Here is a 20,385-nt window from a genome sequence, read left to right on the forward strand (position 1 = left end):
ACACCATTGTAGGAACAAACAATGAAGTTATCAATACTGACATCATCATGCGATCAAGTTATCAACTTAACTATATCAATTTTCTTACGTCCTTGTACATGCTATTGATCTTTTTCCCCTTTTTCTTTTACGCATGTGATTTATTACTATTTTATTTCCATCATTATTCCAGTCCAATTTAAATACTGTATTTTTTTTTGAAATACAACACTGTACTTTTTGCATCCAAAATTTATTATTTAAAATTAGATTTTTTTAGATTACAACTATGTTATATCATCTTTTTAAAAAATAATTATTATATTTTTTTAAAACATCAATGCAAGGAAAAAATACATGTAAATACCAGCTTTTATTTCACAATACGATATAATTTTAAAATTTCTTTTGGTCGATATCTCGACAAATGCAAAATATATAATTTTTAAGAACATATGAAATTTCAAAAAAAAAAGAAAAAGAACACAACACTAAAAAAAAAAGAAAAAAGAACACATGAATATTTATTAAAAAAAAATCACAAAATCATTTGTCTAAGTAATATTTGATTAATAGGATTCATTAAAAAAAAAAAAACAGGTAATATTTGATAAGATAAGGAGGGGTAGAAAGGCACAGTTTCCAATAAAAAAAACTCGGTACGCTGACTCAAGCGGGACTTCAATTCCCACCACCTCTCGGGGGTTGTCAGTCGGTGATCCTCCGTCGCCAAATCGCCGAACCGAGCAAACGCAGCGTCGAAGAAAGGCGGTGTTGCCAAGGAAAATCGGCTGATTGTAGTTCAACGTTTCCGTAGCTTGGTGTGTGATTATTTCGATCGCCCCGAACGACTTCCCATTTTGAGTTCTTCCTCTTTCTTATATTTCCTTTATCATATTTTTTTCGGTTTGAATGTGTTCGCAGATCATTGTCATTAAATTTCGCGACTCTTTTAATTCCGACGTTATCGGTAGTTAGATTTCTTTTTTTTTAAAAAAAAAAATTGATGATCATGAGGTGGTACTCTGTTTTCTTTGATGCTACATGGAGGGTTTTCTTCATGTACAAATTCAAAATTTTTAGTTTCCCAATGTTAATTGTTCGAGAAGATTTGCTACTGTGTCTGCATTTCGTGTCGATCTTCGTTTTATTTTTCTTTTCCAATTTGGCTGTTTGATGTCTTCTCTGGGTTTCTGCAGATTTTTATTGCAGACTCCCATGGCTGGAGATGACGCTATTAAACCTAGAGGTGATAAGTCTTCTTTCGCGCTTAGAATCTGTAATTAAGATTCTATCAATTCATGTGTCAAGAGTCCATGTCAATTTGCTTGGTCGTTATATAGTGAAATTTATGTACGCCTTTCCTTTTTAAACTAGCTATTAATAACACTCCAGTTGATTTGGATGGTTGCTTTTGTGTTGCATTACTCGAGCTTTATAAAGATCAGCTAAATTGATGAATTTTGCTCAGATGTTTGTATTGTTGGTGTTGCACGGACACCAATGGGTGGCTTGCTTGGTTCTCTTTCATCTTTGCCTGCCACAAAGCTTGGTTCTATAGCTATTAAATGTGAGATCACTTTAAAATTGCACTTAAAGTATAGTTTAACTCAATTCTGATTTTTTGTGATTGAATCTCATGTCCAATCTAAAAGCTGCTCTATTTTTTAAGGTGCTCTAAAAAGGGCTGGGGTAGATCCTTCTCTGGTGCAAGAAGTCTTCTTTGGAAACGTTCTTAGTGCAAATTTGGGCCAAGCCCCTGCAAGGCAGGCTGCTCTAGGTGCAGGTATACCCAATTCGGTAATCTGCACCACCATTAACAAAGTGTGTTCATCCGGAATGAAAGGTTGGTGGGCATTTCTGTCATAGCATTTGCTTCCTATTTGAAAGATTCTGGAATGACTTCATCATGTATTTATCATTGACCCAGCAACCATGATTGCGGCACAAACGATAAAAGTGGGTGATAATGATGTAGTAGTTGCTGGGGGCATGGAAAGTATGTCGAATGCACCAAAGTATTTGCCTAGTGGAAGGTAATCATTCTGATTATTTAACTTATATCATCGTGTTTCTTCTTTCAGTTTTTTTTTAAAAAGGAGCACCTGGCCTCCCACATGATTCCCTGTTAATCGATGAACTTTAGTCTTCTCTCGTGTTTCTTGTTTCTTCTTTCAGTTTTTTTTTTTAAAAAAGGAGCACTTGGCCTTCCACATGATTCCCTGTTAATCAATGAACTTTAGTCTTCTTTTATCATTTTCTTGCCACTTTGTAACAGGACAGGATCTCGGCTGGGACATGATACTATCATTGATGGCATGCTCAAAGATGGCCTTTGGGACGTCTATAATGACTTTGGAATGGGGGTTTGTGCAGAATTGTGCGCTGATCAACATAAAGTAACTAGAGAAGAGCAGGTACGTTTTGTGGTTACTAATTTGTTTTCTGATTTTCAAGATTTCAAATCATCTTCGATCTGCACAGATCAACTAAGTTCCTTTTTACTTAAATGGTTTATTGCGGTCAAATTATAAAACCATTTTGGTGTTGTTGATTACTAAGTAATAAGATACTTCTCAGTGGACATTGTATCATTTTTGAGAATGAACAAATCACTCTCTTAAAAAAAAGATATTTCATTTTCTAGAAGTACATGGTACTAAATGCTGGTGCAAGAAGAATTCCATTCTTGTCCATTATGAGTGGATTACTATTTATAATTATTTTTAACTAATGAGAGAATCCCACCGTAAGACCAAGAATGTTATTTATGGCAATTTAACCGTTCCAATCTCTTTGCTTCCAGAATGAATGATTATTTCAATTTCTATTTTATTTTTTTATGGTGTTTGTCCTACCATGTCTATCTTCTCTACCGTGTATCATATGAATATTGTAGTTGGCATATTTCTGCATTTTATATTTTCGGTGAGTGGCTGATGATACCATGCATCATTTGTCTTTACTAGGATTCCTATTCTATTCAAAGTTTTAAACGAGGCATTACCGCAGAAACCAGTGGTGCATTCAAGTGGGAGATAGTGCCGGTGAGAGTATTTTCTGGTTACTAGAAATAACTGGCAGTGGGTTCCGAAGATTCGCTGATGGTTTTATTTATACATGCAGGTTGAAATTTCTGGTGGTAGGGGGAGTCCGTCTACCATTATTGACAAAGATGAAGGATTAGGCAAGGTGGTAGAATAAAATATTTACTTCAAATTACTTTAGACGCCAAGAGATGTTGAAAATTGAATCGGAGTGTTATGAATGTGCGAACAAGTTTAATTTTATTGCTTGATTTCATGTTTTCTCTTAATATCTGAATTGTGTACTTCTGATTGTGTGATTTCTTTATTAAGTTGAAGTTGAAAAATTCAAAGTCAATCATATGTGCAAGAAATGTTTTTGGACTTGACTAAGTTTGCTAACTCGTTAAGTTAGTAACATCATCATCTTGTCCATTCCCCCAAAACCCTCAACGGATGTTTTGAAGAAAAAAAATCATCTTCTTGTCCATTTTCCATAGTGAGATCAAGATTTTCTCAAGGATCTGGAGTGCTTAGTTAGTTTCCGTGTGTATGATTATTTCTGTTCCTCACTCACAAATGTTCAAGTTCCCTTCTCTTCCTGTTGCTAGTTTGATGCAGATAAATTAAGAAAGCTTAAACCAAGCTTCAAGAAGAATGGTGGTTCTGTCACTGCCGGAAATGCCTCTAGTATAAGGTTAACTTCTTCCCACTTCCCCTCTGTTATTTTGTCTCTTTGTTTCTTTGCCTCAAGTATTAGTTCTGTGCAGCGATGGTGCTGCTGCGGTAGTCTTAGTGAGTGGTGCCATGGCGATTAAACATGGATTGCAAGTGATTGCTAAAATCAGAGGCTATGCTGATGGAGCACAGGTTTTGTGAAAAAAAACATTTTTTTCATTTTGTTAGAGTTAGTATCTTTGATGGCATGATGAGTTATTATGTTGGGCTGTGCAGGCACCTGAGTTATTTACAACTGCTCCAGCTATTGCAATACCAAAAGCAATCTCAAATTCTGGTCTGGAAGCGAATAATATTGATTACTATGAAATTAATGAAGCCTTTTCTGTAAGAGTCTGTGCTGAATTTTAAGTATCTGTGGCTTACCCAGGTAGACGATTGTAACTTTATTTTTGCAGGTCGTGGCTATTGCTAATCAGAGGCTTCTCAACATCGACCCCGTGAGCATTGCTGGTCACTCCTTTTGAATTTGATTCATTTATGATAGAATGGCTCTTATTTCCTTGTTTGGGTTCTCTGTTTATAGGATAAGTTGAATGTGCATGGTGGTGCTGTGTCTTTAGGACATCCGATAGGCTGTAGTGGAGCACGCATCTTGATCACATTGTTAGGCGTATGTCCCCTGCCTTGTCACATTCTTGCGAAACATTTAGTGTTATCTTTAATCCTTGTGGAATGGTGATTCAGGTGCTGAGGCAGAGAAATGGGAAGTTTGGGGTCGCAGGAATCTGCAATGGCGGAGGAGGTTCATCTGCTGTAGTTCTGGAGCTCGTTAACAATCGGTATGTTTACCTACATCCACTCGTCTAACTTTGTGGTTTTCTGATTGCTATACTGTACAATGAATACATGGATATGATCAATCTCATAAATTTGTGACACGACATATAACTCCTTAAAGAATTGATAAATGTAGCCGAACTTTATGCATGCAGGCCCGCAGCCACTGTCCCTCGATCTTCGCTATGAAATTAGAGGTTTATTGCTTAACCAAGGTCTCCAAAACTTCTTATGCTGCGTTCTATTTTAATGATGTAAATTTCTGTCCTAATTAATCTCGACGAATTACTCATTTTCGGTAGCTTTAAACGCGATTCACTTCAGAAACATTATGTTAATGCATCGAAAAATTTGTTAAATACGTACAGATGGATGCTTTGCACCACTCTAAGCAAACGCGATTTGACAACACATTGTAAAAGTGGGTTTTGGCACCAAAAAAATATTAAGTTATTTATTTAAATCAATATAATTTTTAATTACATCTAAATATATCTTAAATTTATTTAAAATATATTAGCTTCTTACAATGCCGAGACATTGTGTACAGATTGGGGACCGCCCACAATGTTATGTTATAATAATGTGCTGACATGTGAAAGCACATGCATTGCCTGCGGCTGTCTCCTAGGAAACATGTTTGATTATAGACCGTCTCTGAGAACACGGGATCAAGAGCGTGAATGTTTGTTTATCACTTCACATATTCTCTCGCTTATCATCAGTGGTTTTCAGACCCTTGAACGATTCGCGACATCTTTCAAGATTCTTGAATTTCTGTAGTTCGGATTCTAGAGTATTGGCGATCTCTTCGTCATCAGCGTTCTCTGGCACAGTGACATGCACAGACCCATGTTTTATCGGCCTAGCAGGTTTGCGAACGACGGCTTGCTGGTTAATGTAATTGTAAAGTTGTTGGTGAAATGGGTGGTCCAAGGAATAGCAGTTGTCACTGCTAGAATTCGAAGAGCCAGAGCTTCTCTTACGGCAGAAATGGGGGAGGGAGGAATAATCCATTATCTGCACCAAATATATAAATCAGACTAAACCCCCAAAAAAATCCCAAGATTTTAGATGCCAACACAAGAAAAAAAGCAAACGAAACTACCTTCAATAGTTCTTCCTGTCCGCAACCGGACAACACATTAATTTTCCTCTGTGTCCTCTCATGCAGAAGGGGCTTGACGATCTGATATCAGAAAGAATATTATTAATACGAAAAATGAAAACAAACTCGAAATGGAGCAAATCAAGAGACAAACCTTCCAACAAGCAGAGAAGGCATATGGAGAATTCACAATGTAATAAGTTAGAGTTTTCTCTGGGTAGTTCAGATCATCAATCGAAGAAATACGCGTAACAAGCTGAACAAACAAAAACAAAAATATATCAGGGCAACAGTTAGCTGTATAAGTACTGCAAAAGATCTATGAATCTTTAACTCATGGTGCCACCTTTATCTGGTTCAAGGCTGAGAGCTTCAAACCAGTCATATCTAGAATCTTTATACATTTGCTAATAAGCTTCCCACATTTTTTGGTAACACCCGGCTGAAAATAAATATGGTTTGAGTGAATCAAAAGTGTAAACAAAAGGTAAAGGAAAGGAAAAAAATAAAAACAAGCAAGTGTTGGTATATTTAAGCTAACCAAAATCACACGGTCTCGGTATTCGTTCATCTGAATGTGGGATTGAACATAATAATGAACCTGAAAATGAAGATTACTACAGTCAACCGCAACGGAAAACAATGTTATCAAGTGAAAAGTATACAATATTTCTGGCAGACAATCTATTTCTTCTGTGAATTTCGATGAAGATCGAACATGGTTTAACAATATGGTTTACCGATGCTTTGTCATACGTGCTGAGACCTACTCCAACAGCAAAGACGGGGAGGCCCTGCCATTGGAAACATCGGGATATCAGAAAATGATATCAAGAAAATGGCAAGAATTTGTCAACTCATCAGTATTGAACTTGTTTCAGCTTCATCTTCACTCGAATTCTCACCTCATTGGAGTAACCTGACAATCCTATAAGCTGTGAATCACGTATAGCTCTGTAATGATCCACAGGGACAATGGGTTTCTGCAGTATGAGTAATCGTAAAATCGAGACTTAAATATGGGAGCCAATACACATATATTGAGTACATCAAAGTTCATATACACGAATTATAGTCACGAATATCGCTACTCACCGTTAACATGTCATCAATTTCATTCTGTGTTCTCCATTCCAAACTATCCATCAACTGTTAAAAACAATCAACAAGCAATTTGGCAAGTAAGAGTTCAGCACATGTAGCATTTTCATAATTTAAAGGCCAAGATGATCATTTATCTAACCATCTTTCTGGCTTTGGTAACATTTCCTTCTCTTGCCTTCAGAAAGCGAGTTAGAGTTTCGTGAGGATATCCTTGATGGACATTCTGCATTTGAATGGAAAGATAAGGATTTCATACAAGCTGAAGAAAATTCAAGATTTTGTACCGATGAACTGGAGTTCAATCAATGTTTGTGGGGGGGAAATAATTTCAGAGAATACTCTACACACAAAGAATAAAAGCAAGTCATTTTTGTTAGAAGTGAAAGTATGGGATCTCATTATTGGATGACTTCTTTGCTCAAATATAGCATCAATCTTTTGGTAAAAATCTGATTGTTGCAAATACAGCACTTTTACCAATCAAAGAATAAGAAAAGATCAGGCAGAACAAAGCCAAAGCACATAAGAAACAAGAAAAAGAACGAACTACAGAACCTGAAAAGTTCTTTTGAGCGGTTCATCAACTGCATCGAATTCCACAAGAAAAGAATCAAAAATCGAAAAGTTAATTTAATCCAGAAGAAACAAAAAGCAAAGGTTCATAAATAAAAGATGATAAAGATCAAGAAATATCAATAGAAAGAGATAAAAAGGTAGCTCACCTTCGCCCATTAACGCTTCAAATTGGTCGATGGCTTCCTGAGGAACCACAGCCATTTCTTCTTTCTTCTCCGCAAATTTTAAACAAGAAATAAACTCCACACAACAATTATTCAAAATTTTTGAAACTGCATATTCGAGTGTACAAAAAGCAAAAGAAACAGAGAGAGAGATCGAGTAAAGATTCTACTTTTAAGTTTCACAAAAGAGAGTTAATATGGTCAAGATCCAAGAAAAGGTAACCTCTCTTATCCTTCCATGATGGCCTCTTTTAACCTTTCCTACGTCTCTCTCTGTAAAAAAAAATGTTAAACAGAGCTCTGATTCTTTCCCCTTTCTGAGTTCAAAGAATACGGACAACAATAATTTGTTGGTCTCTTTTCACGTAAATAGCTACTGTGGAGTACCGAAAAGTCGGGTAGGCAGTGAAAATATGGAGGCTCGTAAATTTTACAGTTGACCTGTTAAAAATATAAGACTGACCAGAGGAACTGGAAAAAGAAAGTCCAACCACCAAAGGAGACTTTAAAGTCAAGATCCACTAAATTGAAAAATACATCAAAATGGAGATTCTCACTCAAAGATGCAATAGGGGTCTAAGTCCCATGTTCATCTTCCTCGAAAGTTCATTTCTTGAAACCTTGTATTTAATATATTAATGTAATATTATATCTAGGCACGTTTTCACGACTTCGCATAAGATTAATTTTATATCCAGCGCTATAAACAGCAACCTTAAATTTAACTATTTTTTAAACAAATAAACATATACAAGCTTCGGTCTTTATCGTTTCTTTCTTGATTTTACTGATCCCATATGCATTCTCTTGAATTGTTTCTTGTAATGGATAAGCTCATGATGATTCAGATGAAGTTGGGAGACAGGAAATGAAAGGTTTCAACTTGAATTCGGCCCCTCCCAACATGGCCTGATATGGATGTCACAATTATATTTATACAGATGCCGAATTTTTATGGCCACCTTCTCTGGTCTGCAGCTCAAGGAAAAAGCAAAACAATAATGGATATCAAGTCACATCTAACTATGCCTGCTTCATATGTCACCACCACACAAGCAAATGCGAGTGGCGCACATATAATTCGGCCCTACCAAGTCTTAAATTCAACAACCCTCGTTTAAAAATTATAGGAAAAGAATAATACAGAACGTGTGGCCAAATCTTGTCCAGTTCCATGTTCTTATACGTAAAATTTAACAAAATCCCAGGAGTTTCCGATTATGATCTTGGATAACAGTTCTTGATGAATCAAATACCAATATGACCTAAAAGAAATCAAATTCCAGATATTTATCACCCTTCTGATCCTTAACAGCAGCAGAAGCATTGGCTTTTCCCTTCGCGCATGCTGCTGGAATAGGCATTCGCTCGTAGTCGACAGGCTTGGGTATCTCAGGAGGGGTAGCACAGCGTATCAAAGCCCAGTTAACTCCTTCGAAAAAAGGGTGCTGCTTTATCTCTGTTGCGCCTCGTTTATAGGCCAACCGATTCTGAGGCTCTTTCACGAGCAAGCCCCTAATAAGGTCCCTGGCAGCAAAACTGACGACCGGAGATTCTGGGAACCGAAGAGGTTGTCCAACAACATTGAATAATGTTGCTCGATTGCCAGATCCTTTGAATGGGGTTTTACCGAACAAAAGCTCGTAAATAAAGATCCCAAAAGTCCACCAATCCACAGCACTACCATGACCTTCACCTTTGATGATCTCAGGTGCCAGATATTCATGAGTTCCAACAAACGACATAGATCGAGCATTAGTTGGCTCAGCCATCAGCTCAGGTAACGGGCTAACTTGGTTTCCAACTTCATTCTTGGGCTTCCTATCTTTCTTCGATTTGCTAGAAAAGAGACGAGGACCGAAGCATGTCGTTGGGACAACACATGATGGCTGAATGCAGGAAGGTTCTATGCATGCTGGCTGGACACAGTACACGGAGTTTTTACGCTGGGGATCTGAATCAAAGGATGAGATTTTGACCAAAGTTGGACTAACAACGCAACGAAGTGAAAGATCGAAGTCTGAAAGCATTATATGTCCATCATCCCTAACAAGAACATTTTCTGGCTTAAGGTCGCGGTAGATGATCCCAAGCATGTGTAGATACTCCAGAGACAGCAAGATTTCGGCCACATAAAATCTGCCAAAGCATAACGGTAAAAGATAATGTATCAGTCCAAGTAATTACATGGTTAACGTTTAATAAAATAACGACCAACTAACATGCTCTTCAATCATGTAATTCAAGGCTCGTGTTTCTGCAAAACTACAAGTAAACAACCAACGAAACTAAACAGAGCAAAAAGCTATTACTACATTTGGCATGTTATTTGATGGTACAGCAATAAGAAACAATTACAGGACAAAGCCAGGCAGAGCAAAAAATCCTTCATTCCAACTAGAATGAAGGATAAACAGTATCATAATACATTACATATTTACTGATCATACAACATATAAGAGAATCCTAACTTTAAATTAGTCCATTTTGTAGAAAAATCGTTTGCCAAAATTAAATTAAGGCAGATGGGAATTTTGAAATCGATCCACGGGCCAAATAGGATAGCTTTTAAATGAAGCAAAACAGACACAAATTCAACTTCACTATCATATATGGTCCAAGATTATCTTACTTCACAGCCTGCTCGGAGAAATATTTCCCAGGTTGTCTCTGCCGGAGAGTGTGTAGGTCTCCTCCGGGGCAGAATTCCATCACCAAACAAGAAAACTTGTCGGTCTCAAAATGGTTGTACAGAGTGGGAAGAAAGGGATGATCCAGGGATTGCAGTATCTCTCTCTCGGTCTGAGCACGAAGGAGCTTCTTTCTACTGGCTAGGGAAGTTTTATCCATCACTTTCATGGCAAAGTAACATTTCGTTCCACTCAACTCAGCCAGGTAAACGCTCCCAATATCTCCACAACCTAATCTTTTCAATAGCCTGAAATGACTCAACCCCAACATGCCATCTCTTGCTCTGGTAGCTTGGATGGCGGCCCAGTGTATGTCATTTGCTTTATGGGGCTTACTGATACTGCTACTAAAACTGCTACAAGTGCTTTCATTGCTCACGTTACTACTTGTGCTTTCTCGACAAACGCTGCTCTTCCCACTCTCGATGAGATCGGCATTCTCACTTATTTTGGCACTGCCACTGGTTTTAGCAATACTGTTTGCTTCATCACTAACTTTTGCAGAAACTGAACTGTTCTTCACACTTATTTGTCCGTGTTCCTTTTCTTGATCGATAAAACTTCCAATCTCATTTGTTTCAAGATCTGATCCAATGGAAGAAATGTTCGAATCCATGTTACCATAAGACAGATCTTCTAAGGATTCATTGAGATCATTCGGCGACAAAATTTTTGATTCATCAGCTTGTACAGTCACTAGCGCGGTTAATCCAGCAGAATCTGCTGATATAGCTCCATAGTTGGAGGCCATCAGAGAAACAACAGACTTAGCTTAAAGCAAGATCAAGGTAATATGTTTAGCAGCCGCAACAATAACAAAATTGACCATGTTTGATTTAACAACCAGACATCTTATCAGCACCGACTCTGAAGAAGAACGAGCCTGTAAAAGGAAAAGCTGTTAAGCTACTAAACAGTAACTATATATAACTACAGTATCTACTGTGTTTTAAACATTAAAGAGGGGAAACATCAAAAAAGGCTTAATTGTGCTTTCACTGCATTCATAAACAGTATTCACAAATAACTAGGAAACGTCAAGGAGAATCGCTTTTAAATGGGAAAGGAGTAAAAATTTGCAATGCTCAGATAATAGATATCATGATAAATAGAAGTAGCGTAAAAAAGAATCAGCTGACAGATAGCATTGCTCAAGTTCTCTCAAGTTCCAACCCGCAACAAACCACCAAATATAAGATTTTTCATAAAATAATCTACAAAACAGTCAAGGGTCTAAATCTCAATCTGAAGGACGAACTCGAATTCCTACATACATACTCGAGAGCTACAACTCAAAGCTGCACAAAACTTTATGAAATATCAATTGGAATGAGAAACAAAGATTGACAATTTTCATCAAGAAAAAGGTAAAGAAAGACGGTTATAGGCTTATAGCACAGTAGAGAATAGTGTGAGTCACATAACTCCAAAGTCCATACAGTTACTTTTCTCCCAGAAAAGAGGCTTTTAGCTAAATTATAAAATCAACCCTACTTCCAGAAAACCTGAAAAGATTCAACCCAGAAAAATAAAATTCAAACAGGGAATCAAGGACCACCAGAGAAAAAGTAAAGATGAACTGAATCAAGTCAGTTCCTGACAAATGCAGCAGTTTTATGCTAACATGCAGTTACTTCACGTTCACAAAACAAGCCATTCATCAGAACACGCAATTAGAGGGAAATATAGAGATAAAAATCGGATCTTGAAAGAGAAATCCAACCAGATCCACAATCAAAAAACCATTTGCACATATGAAGAGAATCTTGAAACCAAAGGATTCAGAACCATTAATCAAGAACCCAAAAGGCAGCGAGCTTGAAAAGATGGAAAAAAGTAAAAGCACCTAAGATTAGCAATGATCAGAGATTGGAGCTTAGGTTTGGCAGTGAAAAGAGTATGGTGGAAAGATAAAGAAACTGCCCCATAGCCTTGTTTCTTATTGTTGGTATTTTTTTGCTGCGATGACAACTAATAAGTGGAGGAGAGAGAGACACAAAGAGCCATTGAATGGAAACTAAATGCTTCAAAAAAATAAAAAAGAAACACTGGGGCCTCTCCATTTCTGGATAAACTATTAGGCCAATCACGACACAGAGTGCAGAGATGATGCGGTCAAACTACAACTGAAAAGGCACAGTCCAAAATCAAACCAATGAACCCAATTTTTTTTTTCCTTCTCTGATTTTTTTTTTTCCATCTTTCTATGAAAACTAATATGCGTGTACGGTGTACGTGAGATGAAACGATAGCTATGAAGAACTTTGTGGTGAATAAATAATTTTATTATCATGCTTGAAGGTATAAATACAGATTTATAATTTTTAGATAGTGCAAGATAAGCACAAATAATTACCTAATCTTAGATACAAAATACAAGAAAATAAATCACAAATCTAATCTATATAATTAAAAACAAATAAACAATATATGTGCAAGATATGCTAACAGGCCCCCTCAATATGGAGGTTCAGAAGAAACACCAATCTTGGAAGTTAAGGAACGAAGGCGAGCACTAGACAATGGCTTTGTAAGAGCATCGGCAAGTTGATCATCCGAGGAGACATGTGAGACGCGCAACTTCGAAGTTTGAACAAGCTCACGAACAAAGTGATAGTTCAGAGCAATATGCTTCATACGAGAATGAAAGATTGGATTTGCACACAAATAGGTGGCACCAATGTTGTCAGTGTAAAGTGTAGGAACATCCGGAACAGTAACCCCGAGCTCAAAAAGCAAAGAACAGATCCAAAAGAGTTCCGCAGCCCCCGAAGCAAGAGCACGGTATTCCGCCTCAGTGGATGAGCGAGAAACCGAGCGTTGCTTCTTCGAACTCCAAGAGATAGGATTGGGACCGAGAAAAATAACATAAGCAGCTGTGGAGCATCGGTCATCCGGATTACCAGCCCAATCAGAGTCAATGTAACCATGTAGCGAGAGAGAGGCATGCGGCCGAATCCGAAGACTATAATGAAGAGAACCATTGAGATAACGAAGCAACCGTTTGACAGCACACCAGTGGTGTTCAGAAGGAGCATGCATAAACTGAGATAGTCTGTTGACAGCAAATGCAATATCGGGCCGAGTAAGAAGCAAGTATTGAAGACTCCCAACAACCTGTCTGTAACTTGTAGCGTCAGCGAGTGGAGCACCATCATGAAGGGAAAGTTGTGTGCTGGTGGCAAGAGGTGTCTGAACTGGCTTAGATTGTTGCATATTGAAACGAGCCAGAATATCAAGAATATATCTTTTCTGAGACAAAAGAAGACCATCGGACGCAGGAAGGACTTCAACTCCAAGAAAGTAGGACAGAGTACCCAAGTCTTTGATGGAGAACCTAGAAGTCAGTTTTGCAATAATAGAATTGAGAAACGGAACATCATCACCTGTAATTATTAAATCATCAACATACACCAAAAAATACACAGTGTGACCCTGACTGCGAAGAATAAATAGAGAAGCATCAGACTTAGAGTTAAGAAACCCAAGGGTGAGTAAATAATGACGCAATTCCTGATACCAGGCACATGGCGCCTGTTTGAGACCGTTAATAGCTTTATGAAGCTTACAGACATGATCTGGGAAATTGTAGTCTACAAAGCCAGGAGGTTGTGCCATAAAAACTTCCTCGTCAAGAGTACCCTGAAGAAAGGCATTGTAGACATCTAGTTGACGTAACGACCACCCGTAGTGAATGGCCAGGCTTAAGATTACACGGATAGTGGCAGGTTTGACCACAGGGCTGAAGGTATCATGATAATCAAGACCAGGACGCTGATGAAAACCTTTGGCAACCAAACGGGCTTTGAACCAATCTACCGAGCCATCGAACTTGCGTTTAATGCGAAAGACCCATTTACAACCAACAAGATTCTGAGTGTGATGAGGGGGGACAAGGTCCCATGTGCCATTACGCAAAAGAGCATCAAATTCATCCGACATCGCGGTGTGCCAACGGGGGTCCCGAATAGCGGCAGTTACACATGTGGGCTCACAGTCAAGAGACAAGGGAGAGACATGGAATGAGTATTTGGGATTGGGTTTGAAAATTTTGTTTTTAGCGCGGGTGGTCATAGGGTGGGTAGGCTGCGTGGGTGGAGAATTGCCGGTGTTAGGTGGTAAAGGAGCAGGGCGAGCGAGCTGTTGATCATCACCAGAGACAATATGAGAGGAGACATCTACATGTGGCGGGACGATGAAGACAAAAGGCGCAGTGGAAGTGACGGGGGAGGTGGGACACGGGTTATCATGATGAGGGTAAGGGAAAATATGTTCGAAGAAGCGGACATGACGGGAAATGAACAATTTATGAGAAGAGAAGTCAAGACATATGTAAGCACTCTGAGTAAGAGAATACCCAAGGAAGATGCAGGTTTGGGATTTTGGGTCTAGTTTATGAGTGGTATAGGGGCGAAGCCAGGGGTAGCAGAGACAACCAAACACACGTAGCTTAAGAAGATTAGGGGGTTGATTAAATAGTTTTGTGAAGGAAGACATCATGGATAGATTTTTCTTAGGCATACGGTTGATAAGGTAAGTTGCAGTGGCGAAGGCAAAGGGCCAAAGAGTAAGGGGAATGGAGGCTTGATGGAGGAGGGTGAGACCGGTTTCGACGATGTGACGATGACGACGTTCGGAATAACCATTGTGTTCTGGAGTATGAGGGGGTGTGGTGAGATGAAAAATTCCATGAGTCGCCAAGAACGACTTGAGACCCAAAAATTTACCACCATTGTCAGTGTAGAGGGTTATGATTTTACGATTAAGTTTAGTTTCAATGAGAGACTTGTAGCTTTGGAAAACAGATAAAACATTCGATTTGCGCCGGAGGGGATAAAGCCAAATGTGTAAAGTGATCTACAAAAATAACATAGTACTTATATCCATCCGTAGAAACAACCGGAGAGGTCCAAACATCAGAGAAAATTAATTCAAGAGGAGCAGCGGAAAGTAGAGTAGAGTCAGAAAAAGGCAATTTATGACTTTTATTAATGTTGCAGGAATTACAATGAAAATTAGAAAGTGAACTGGGAGACAGTGATAAAACCCTAGAGGACACTAAATGACTGATAATAGTGGGGGAGGGGTGACCTAGGCAGGAGTGCCACAGGGGCACCGACTCTAAGGATGAAGAGAAGGCGCGTAAGGAGGATGCATTAGTTGGAGAGGAAGGCCAAAAGTAGATGCCATTCTTACATGGTCCTGTGAGGAGCAGATCGCCCGTACTGAGATCCTTCGCCTGGAAGCAAGAGGGAAGAAAAGAAACAGAAACATTGTGGTTAAGACATAACCGTGCAACAGAAATTAAGTTTTTAGCCATAGAAGGAACACAAAGAACATCTGTGAGTAAGAACTCAATGGACGAAGTAGGCAAACGAAGATAGCCAATGTGTGAAATAAACAAACCAGAGCCATTGCCAATGACAATGGAATCAGAGCCACTGGACGGAGAGTGGAGGGACAAATTTGCTAGATCAGTAGTCACATGGTGAGAAGCACCAGAGTCGAGGATCCATTCCGAAGAAGCAGGAGTAGCAATGGGATGTGAGGCAGTATGAGCCTGCGGCCCAGTGGACGGACAAGGGAAGGCAGCTGCTGGTGGTTGCGGAGTCCAGGGGAGATATTGAAAATCCGGACAACACTTGGCAGAGTGACCTTGAACACCGCATAATTGACAGCGTCCTAAGTATGTCTTAGGAGAAACAGGCGCGGCTGGGCGATGGTTCCAAGTGCCTGGTGATCGCTGGTCACGAGGGCGATACGAGCCAGACGGACGAGAGAAACCCGAAGCAGAGCCCAGTGGTGCAACCTTTGCGGAGCGTGAAGTGGCAAGCGATGTGGCGGGGCTGCTCGGACTGTGGTTGCGGATCATGAGTTGGGCTTCAAAAGTGAGTAATTTCTCATGTAATTCATTGAAAGTGAATGGAGTATCACGGGCTTGAATTGCATGAGAAAGTTCCTTGTAGCTGTCGTCGAGTCCATGAAGAATTTTGAGTGTAAGATCTTCAGTATCAACCGGAACATTCATAAGCGCAAGGGCATCGACATGAGTTTTGATACCTTGCAGATACTCCGTGATAGATTTAGAACCTTTGATTGGATTGGAGAGGTGGGATTTAAGTTGCATGATGCGACCTCGACTCGGGGCAGCATAAGTTTTATCGAGAATAAGCCAAGCGTCACGGGACGTGCTTGCAGAAGCAATGAAGGGTATAATGGTGGGAGAGAGAGCACCAATAATGGCGTTAAGCAGGAGTTGATCTTGACGAATCCAAAAAGAGTAATCTGGATTGGGAATTAAGGTAGCGCCGTTGGTGATGGTTGGGGATGGACATGGCTTCATGCCGTCAATGAAACCAAGGAGGTCATAACTAATTAGTAGGGTATGAAATTGTAGACGCCAAGCGGAGTAATTTGTGGATGTGAGTTTGAGGGGAACTTGGACAGCAATATTAAAAGAGATGAGGGGAGGAGACTTGTCGTTAGTTGGAGGAGGCGGGGGAGGAGTTTGGGTGGATTCATTGGAGGCCATGGTTGTAGCGTGAGGAAGAAGAAGAAAAAAAAATTGGCTATGGCGATTAGCCTTGAGGCTTTGATACCATGAAGAACTTTGTGGTGAATGAATAATTTTATTATCACGCTTGAAGGTATAAATACAGATTTACAATCCTTAGATAGTGCAAGATAAGCACAAATAACTACCTAATCTTAGATACAAAATACAAGAAAATAAATCACAAATCTAATCTGTATAATTAGAAACAAATAAACAATATATGTGCAAGATATGCGAACAAGGTATCCGCTCGATTCATATTTATTATTGAAAAATAATAATATTTTTGATTTTTGATATCTCGCATATGAGTTCATCACATGTTCGAGCCTGATGCAGGTCTATAAACTAAGGACTATGATTCGAGTCTCGTTCAAAAGAGTAGTAGGGTTGGCCCATAAAAATAAATGTTGAAAAGGAAGTGTGTTGCCTCCCAAGGCCTGAAAAAGAGCCCATCAAATTGGACCCTAGCCATATAGCTCGTACTTCGACCCTAGCCATGGAGGTATGCACGAGGATCCAATAACTTATGGCAGAGGTGAAATGAGACGTGGCAAGTGTATAAAAAAGAAATGGAGGGCTCGCCCAAGGTGGGCAAACCTTTTAAAGGCAAAACCTAGGGTGGGCGAGCTCTAAGGTAAGTAAGCTCGGCTTTGCGTCTGGGGTTGTCTTGGGAGGGCGAGTTCAGAATGAGAGGCGTATGAACTACACGTTCGTGGTCTCTTACAAATTGTTTGTGGTCCCCTACCTTGCTTTCTATTTATACTAGTTTGCTCACTTCATTTGTGATTCATTCATTTTCAGTTTGAGGGCCACAGGCCCCAGTGGCGGAGCCACATATATTGTCACCCGGGCTTTAGTCCGGGTGGCAGAATTTTTTTTTTGAAATTTTTAATAATTTTAGATTAATTTGATATTAGCCCGGGTAGCTCGATTCAAAAAAATTAAAGTATTGGAGGGCTTAAAATTGTAGCCCGAGTAGATTGATATTTCTGGCTCCGCCATTGACAGGCCCACAAGCTCCTCGCTTTTCTTATTCATTCACGTCGAGGTTACGCTTGGTCCCTTATTTTTTATTGGTTTCAGGTTCACCTATGAACTTGAAGCTTGGGGCTTATGTTTGTGAATATCAACGTTATTTTTTTTTTTTTCATAAATTGAGTTAAAAAGTATTTATTTCATAAAATTAATATGTGAAATCATTTCATAAGAGTTCGAATGAGTCTTCGAACGATCCATTAAACGTGATAACATAAGATTATTATTATTTGGAAAAGATAACTTAATAATATTATTTGGGATAGAAGATTTTGACCACATAGTTGAAAACCCCCCAACCAAACGAGACTTGCATGTTTGATTTGGAATAATTCATGGAATTGAAGGCGATTGGACCATGAGTGAAAACGAATGCTACAAATCCCGTGGATGCAAATCTCTCTCTTTTAACTGGCAAAATCCAAAATATCCATCAACGTGAGGCCCAACTTTAAATCAAAATAATATTGATACCGGAATCAATGAATATGTCGAAATAAAATCACTTTCACATATTTACAATTAAAATGACAATGAATGATTCCACAGAAAACTTAATCAGACCAATTAAATAATTTAAATTCTCTTTCTCTCTTTTTAAGAGCAGGTCTCTTGTACAATAGTTGATTAAGTTTTTATCTGTGAAAAATAATATTTTCATTTAATAGTTGATTAAGTTTTTATCTGTGAAAAATAATATTTTCATTTCAATTAATATATATATATATATAACATAACTAATAGAAATGTTAATTTTGCAGTGAATAATCCTTTGAATATAAATTTTTTTTTTTCGAGTTGAGTAAGAAATTCGTCACTAAAAGTTGACTGATGCCGGAGAAAAGTTTTTTAAAAAAACAAAAAAAAATCGAAAATCCTTATGAAAAAAGGGAAGTGCCCAAGATTTTCTCAGCTCATTTGCATGTGAATTATTCATTTATTTTTAATTTAATAAATTTCTCCTTTGAAAAATTAGGCAAACAAGGCCCAACATCCAATATGCGATTGCCATTGTGAGACAAGGCACGAAGCTTAGAATTGCCTATCTACTTTATTCGCGTGTGCAGAAGCATACATACATACACGTGTGGTGGCGTGATGGCACGTGCGAGCTCATGAATTAGGATATATATGTTCTAAATAAAGGCCCCTCAACATGAATTCTCATTCATTACATGCAACCAAGTTGGTTGTAACTCATTATCATCCAAAAATTGACATGTCTGTGATTTTGAGATTAATTTTTTTTAACTCCGTTTCTGAAACGTTTGTTTTAACTGATTATTATGTGTTACAAAAGCCTCGATCAAACCATCTCACATCTCATTTTTATAAAACATATCGGAGATCCGATCTTTATTCATAAAAAATGTATTATATTACTTTCCATTGCAAAATATACTTACTATGCATATTTTTACTAAAAATAAAATGTGGTTCTCGCGATGATGATGTTTTCAAATGGAGATCATACATATATATCTTTTCTTAAATCAACATGGAGATTTTACATTTATGTAAATAGTATGATAAAAGTATCTAAAATATTTTGATAAAAAGTTAATAAAAATTGTTAACTTTAATTATAATAGACATTAACTCAAACATTGGATCTAAGAGTCATGAATGTCTTTGATCCAGTATAATCCGTTTCAATCCAGAAACAATTATGGGTTGAATCCAATTAAAAAAAATGTTTAATCTGGTCCGTTTGAATGTGGTACTCGGACATAGTTCATGACCAATTTTGAACTATATTATATTACATGTACACTACACATATACATATCTAATACTTGATTTTTAAGGGAAAAAAATTGATTTGATTTCTCTCCTTCCAAATTTATGGTCTCGAGCTTTCACAAATAAATTTCGAAAAAACAATTTTGTCTCCACTCTCCACGATCTGGCTTGTACGCACTGATCGGGTGAATTTATGACGGTGACTATACCAAATTTTTATTGAGATTCTAAATTATAATTCTAGCGGAATTTTTCTCAAACTATCTTTGAAACATTGCATCGCAATTCTACTGAAATTCTTCCAACAAATTTGATGATGTCGATTTTTTACCTCGGGTTCGGTCTGATAGAATGGATCCTCCAATTCCTTTATAGAGTAGGTCGGGTCGGGTATCAATGAAATCTGCGCAAGCAACAGCTAGGTCAAGGGGCGCCGAAGGTGTTTTAGGCGTGACCCCTCCGATGCCTAAGTCAGTGTCTTGAAGGCAGAGGGTATGATTAATGCGAAAACTGAGAGATATGAGTGCGTGAATGTAAAAGTAAGAGTGAGCGTTGATGAATAATGAATACTGAATCATCACAACCATAACAATACCTGTATTTATAGGAGAAAAATAGTAAGTTACCTAGTCGAATTATAAAATGTCCTGAACTAGGACTCTTCATCCATTGGATCCTCTTTAAGTTTATCTCTATCTTATGAATATTTGAAAAGATCCAAGCTTATCTCATATATATCAGAGTCCTACTTAAACTCGAAAAAGATGCATGCGGCCTATTAGGCCCAGCCCAGGTCGGCCCATAAAATACCAGCCCTGGTCATATCTGGTAGACCCATTATAAACGGGCTCAGGTTAAAATATTTTCTCGGGATAACAATAGT

General features: G+C 38.3%; 3 protein-coding genes across 5 annotated transcripts; 1 reads left to right on the forward strand and 2 right to left on the reverse strand.

Moving 5' to 3' along the window:
* Positions 1 to 622: 622 nt before the first annotated feature.
* Positions 623 to 4,815, forward strand: LOC140859838 (acetyl-CoA acetyltransferase 2-like). Its single transcript, XM_073262426.1, has 15 exons — positions 623 to 800; positions 1,179 to 1,228; positions 1,451 to 1,549; positions 1,652 to 1,825; positions 1,910 to 2,015; positions 2,258 to 2,396; positions 2,949 to 3,026; positions 3,106 to 3,171; positions 3,617 to 3,702; positions 3,776 to 3,875; positions 3,960 to 4,070; positions 4,142 to 4,183; positions 4,270 to 4,356; positions 4,431 to 4,525; positions 4,679 to 4,815. The coding sequence occupies exons 2-15, from the start codon at positions 1,198 to 1,200 to the stop codon at positions 4,710 to 4,712; spliced, it is 1,248 nt and encodes a 415-aa protein (XP_073118527.1). The 5' UTR covers positions 623 to 800; positions 1,179 to 1,197; the 3' UTR covers positions 4,713 to 4,815.
* Positions 4,816 to 4,963: 148 nt separating this feature from the next.
* On the reverse strand, positions 4,964 to 8,079 carry LOC140859839 (SEC14 cytosolic factor-like). The gene is made up of 12 exons (XM_073262427.1): positions 7,699 to 8,079; positions 7,458 to 7,583; positions 7,291 to 7,319; positions 6,875 to 6,958; positions 6,727 to 6,780; positions 6,537 to 6,614; positions 6,372 to 6,425; positions 6,173 to 6,232; positions 5,978 to 6,073; positions 5,786 to 5,887; positions 5,632 to 5,712; positions 4,964 to 5,543 (listed from the first exon to the last, which is right to left on the reverse strand). The coding sequence occupies exons 2-12, from the start codon at positions 7,510 to 7,512 to the stop codon at positions 5,223 to 5,225; spliced, it is 1,014 nt and encodes a 337-aa protein (XP_073118528.1). The 5' UTR covers positions 7,513 to 7,583; positions 7,699 to 8,079; the 3' UTR covers positions 4,964 to 5,222.
* A 498-nt stretch (positions 8,080 to 8,577) lies between these two features.
* On the reverse strand, positions 8,578 to 12,270 carry LOC140859837 (serine/threonine-protein kinase D6PKL2-like). 3 transcript variants are annotated; one of them, XM_073262424.1, is made up of 4 exons: positions 12,012 to 12,270; positions 11,591 to 11,670; positions 10,108 to 11,048; positions 8,578 to 9,614 (listed from the first exon to the last, which is right to left on the reverse strand). In XM_073262424.1, exons 3-4 carry the CDS (start codon positions 10,914 to 10,916, stop codon positions 8,741 to 8,743), a joined length of 1,683 nt encoding a protein of 560 aa, XP_073118525.1. In that variant the 5' UTR covers positions 10,917 to 11,048; positions 11,591 to 11,670; positions 12,012 to 12,270; the 3' UTR covers positions 8,578 to 8,740. The 3 variants fall into 3 exon arrangements, with proteins under 3 accessions (XP_073118525.1, XP_073118523.1, XP_073118524.1); XM_073262422.1 differs by lacking the exon at positions 11,591 to 11,670 and having other exon boundaries at positions 12,012 to 12,269; XM_073262423.1 differs by lacking the exon at positions 11,591 to 11,670 and having other exon boundaries at positions 11,889 to 12,022.
* Positions 12,271 to 20,385: the final 8,115 nt, after the last annotated feature.

Source organism: Henckelia pumila, chromosome 4 (assembly GCF_033568475.1).
Source record: "Henckelia pumila isolate YLH828 chromosome 4, ASM3356847v2, whole genome shotgun sequence".
In the NCBI taxonomy this organism is placed as follows: Eukaryota; Viridiplantae; Streptophyta; class Magnoliopsida; order Lamiales; family Gesneriaceae; genus Henckelia; species Henckelia pumila.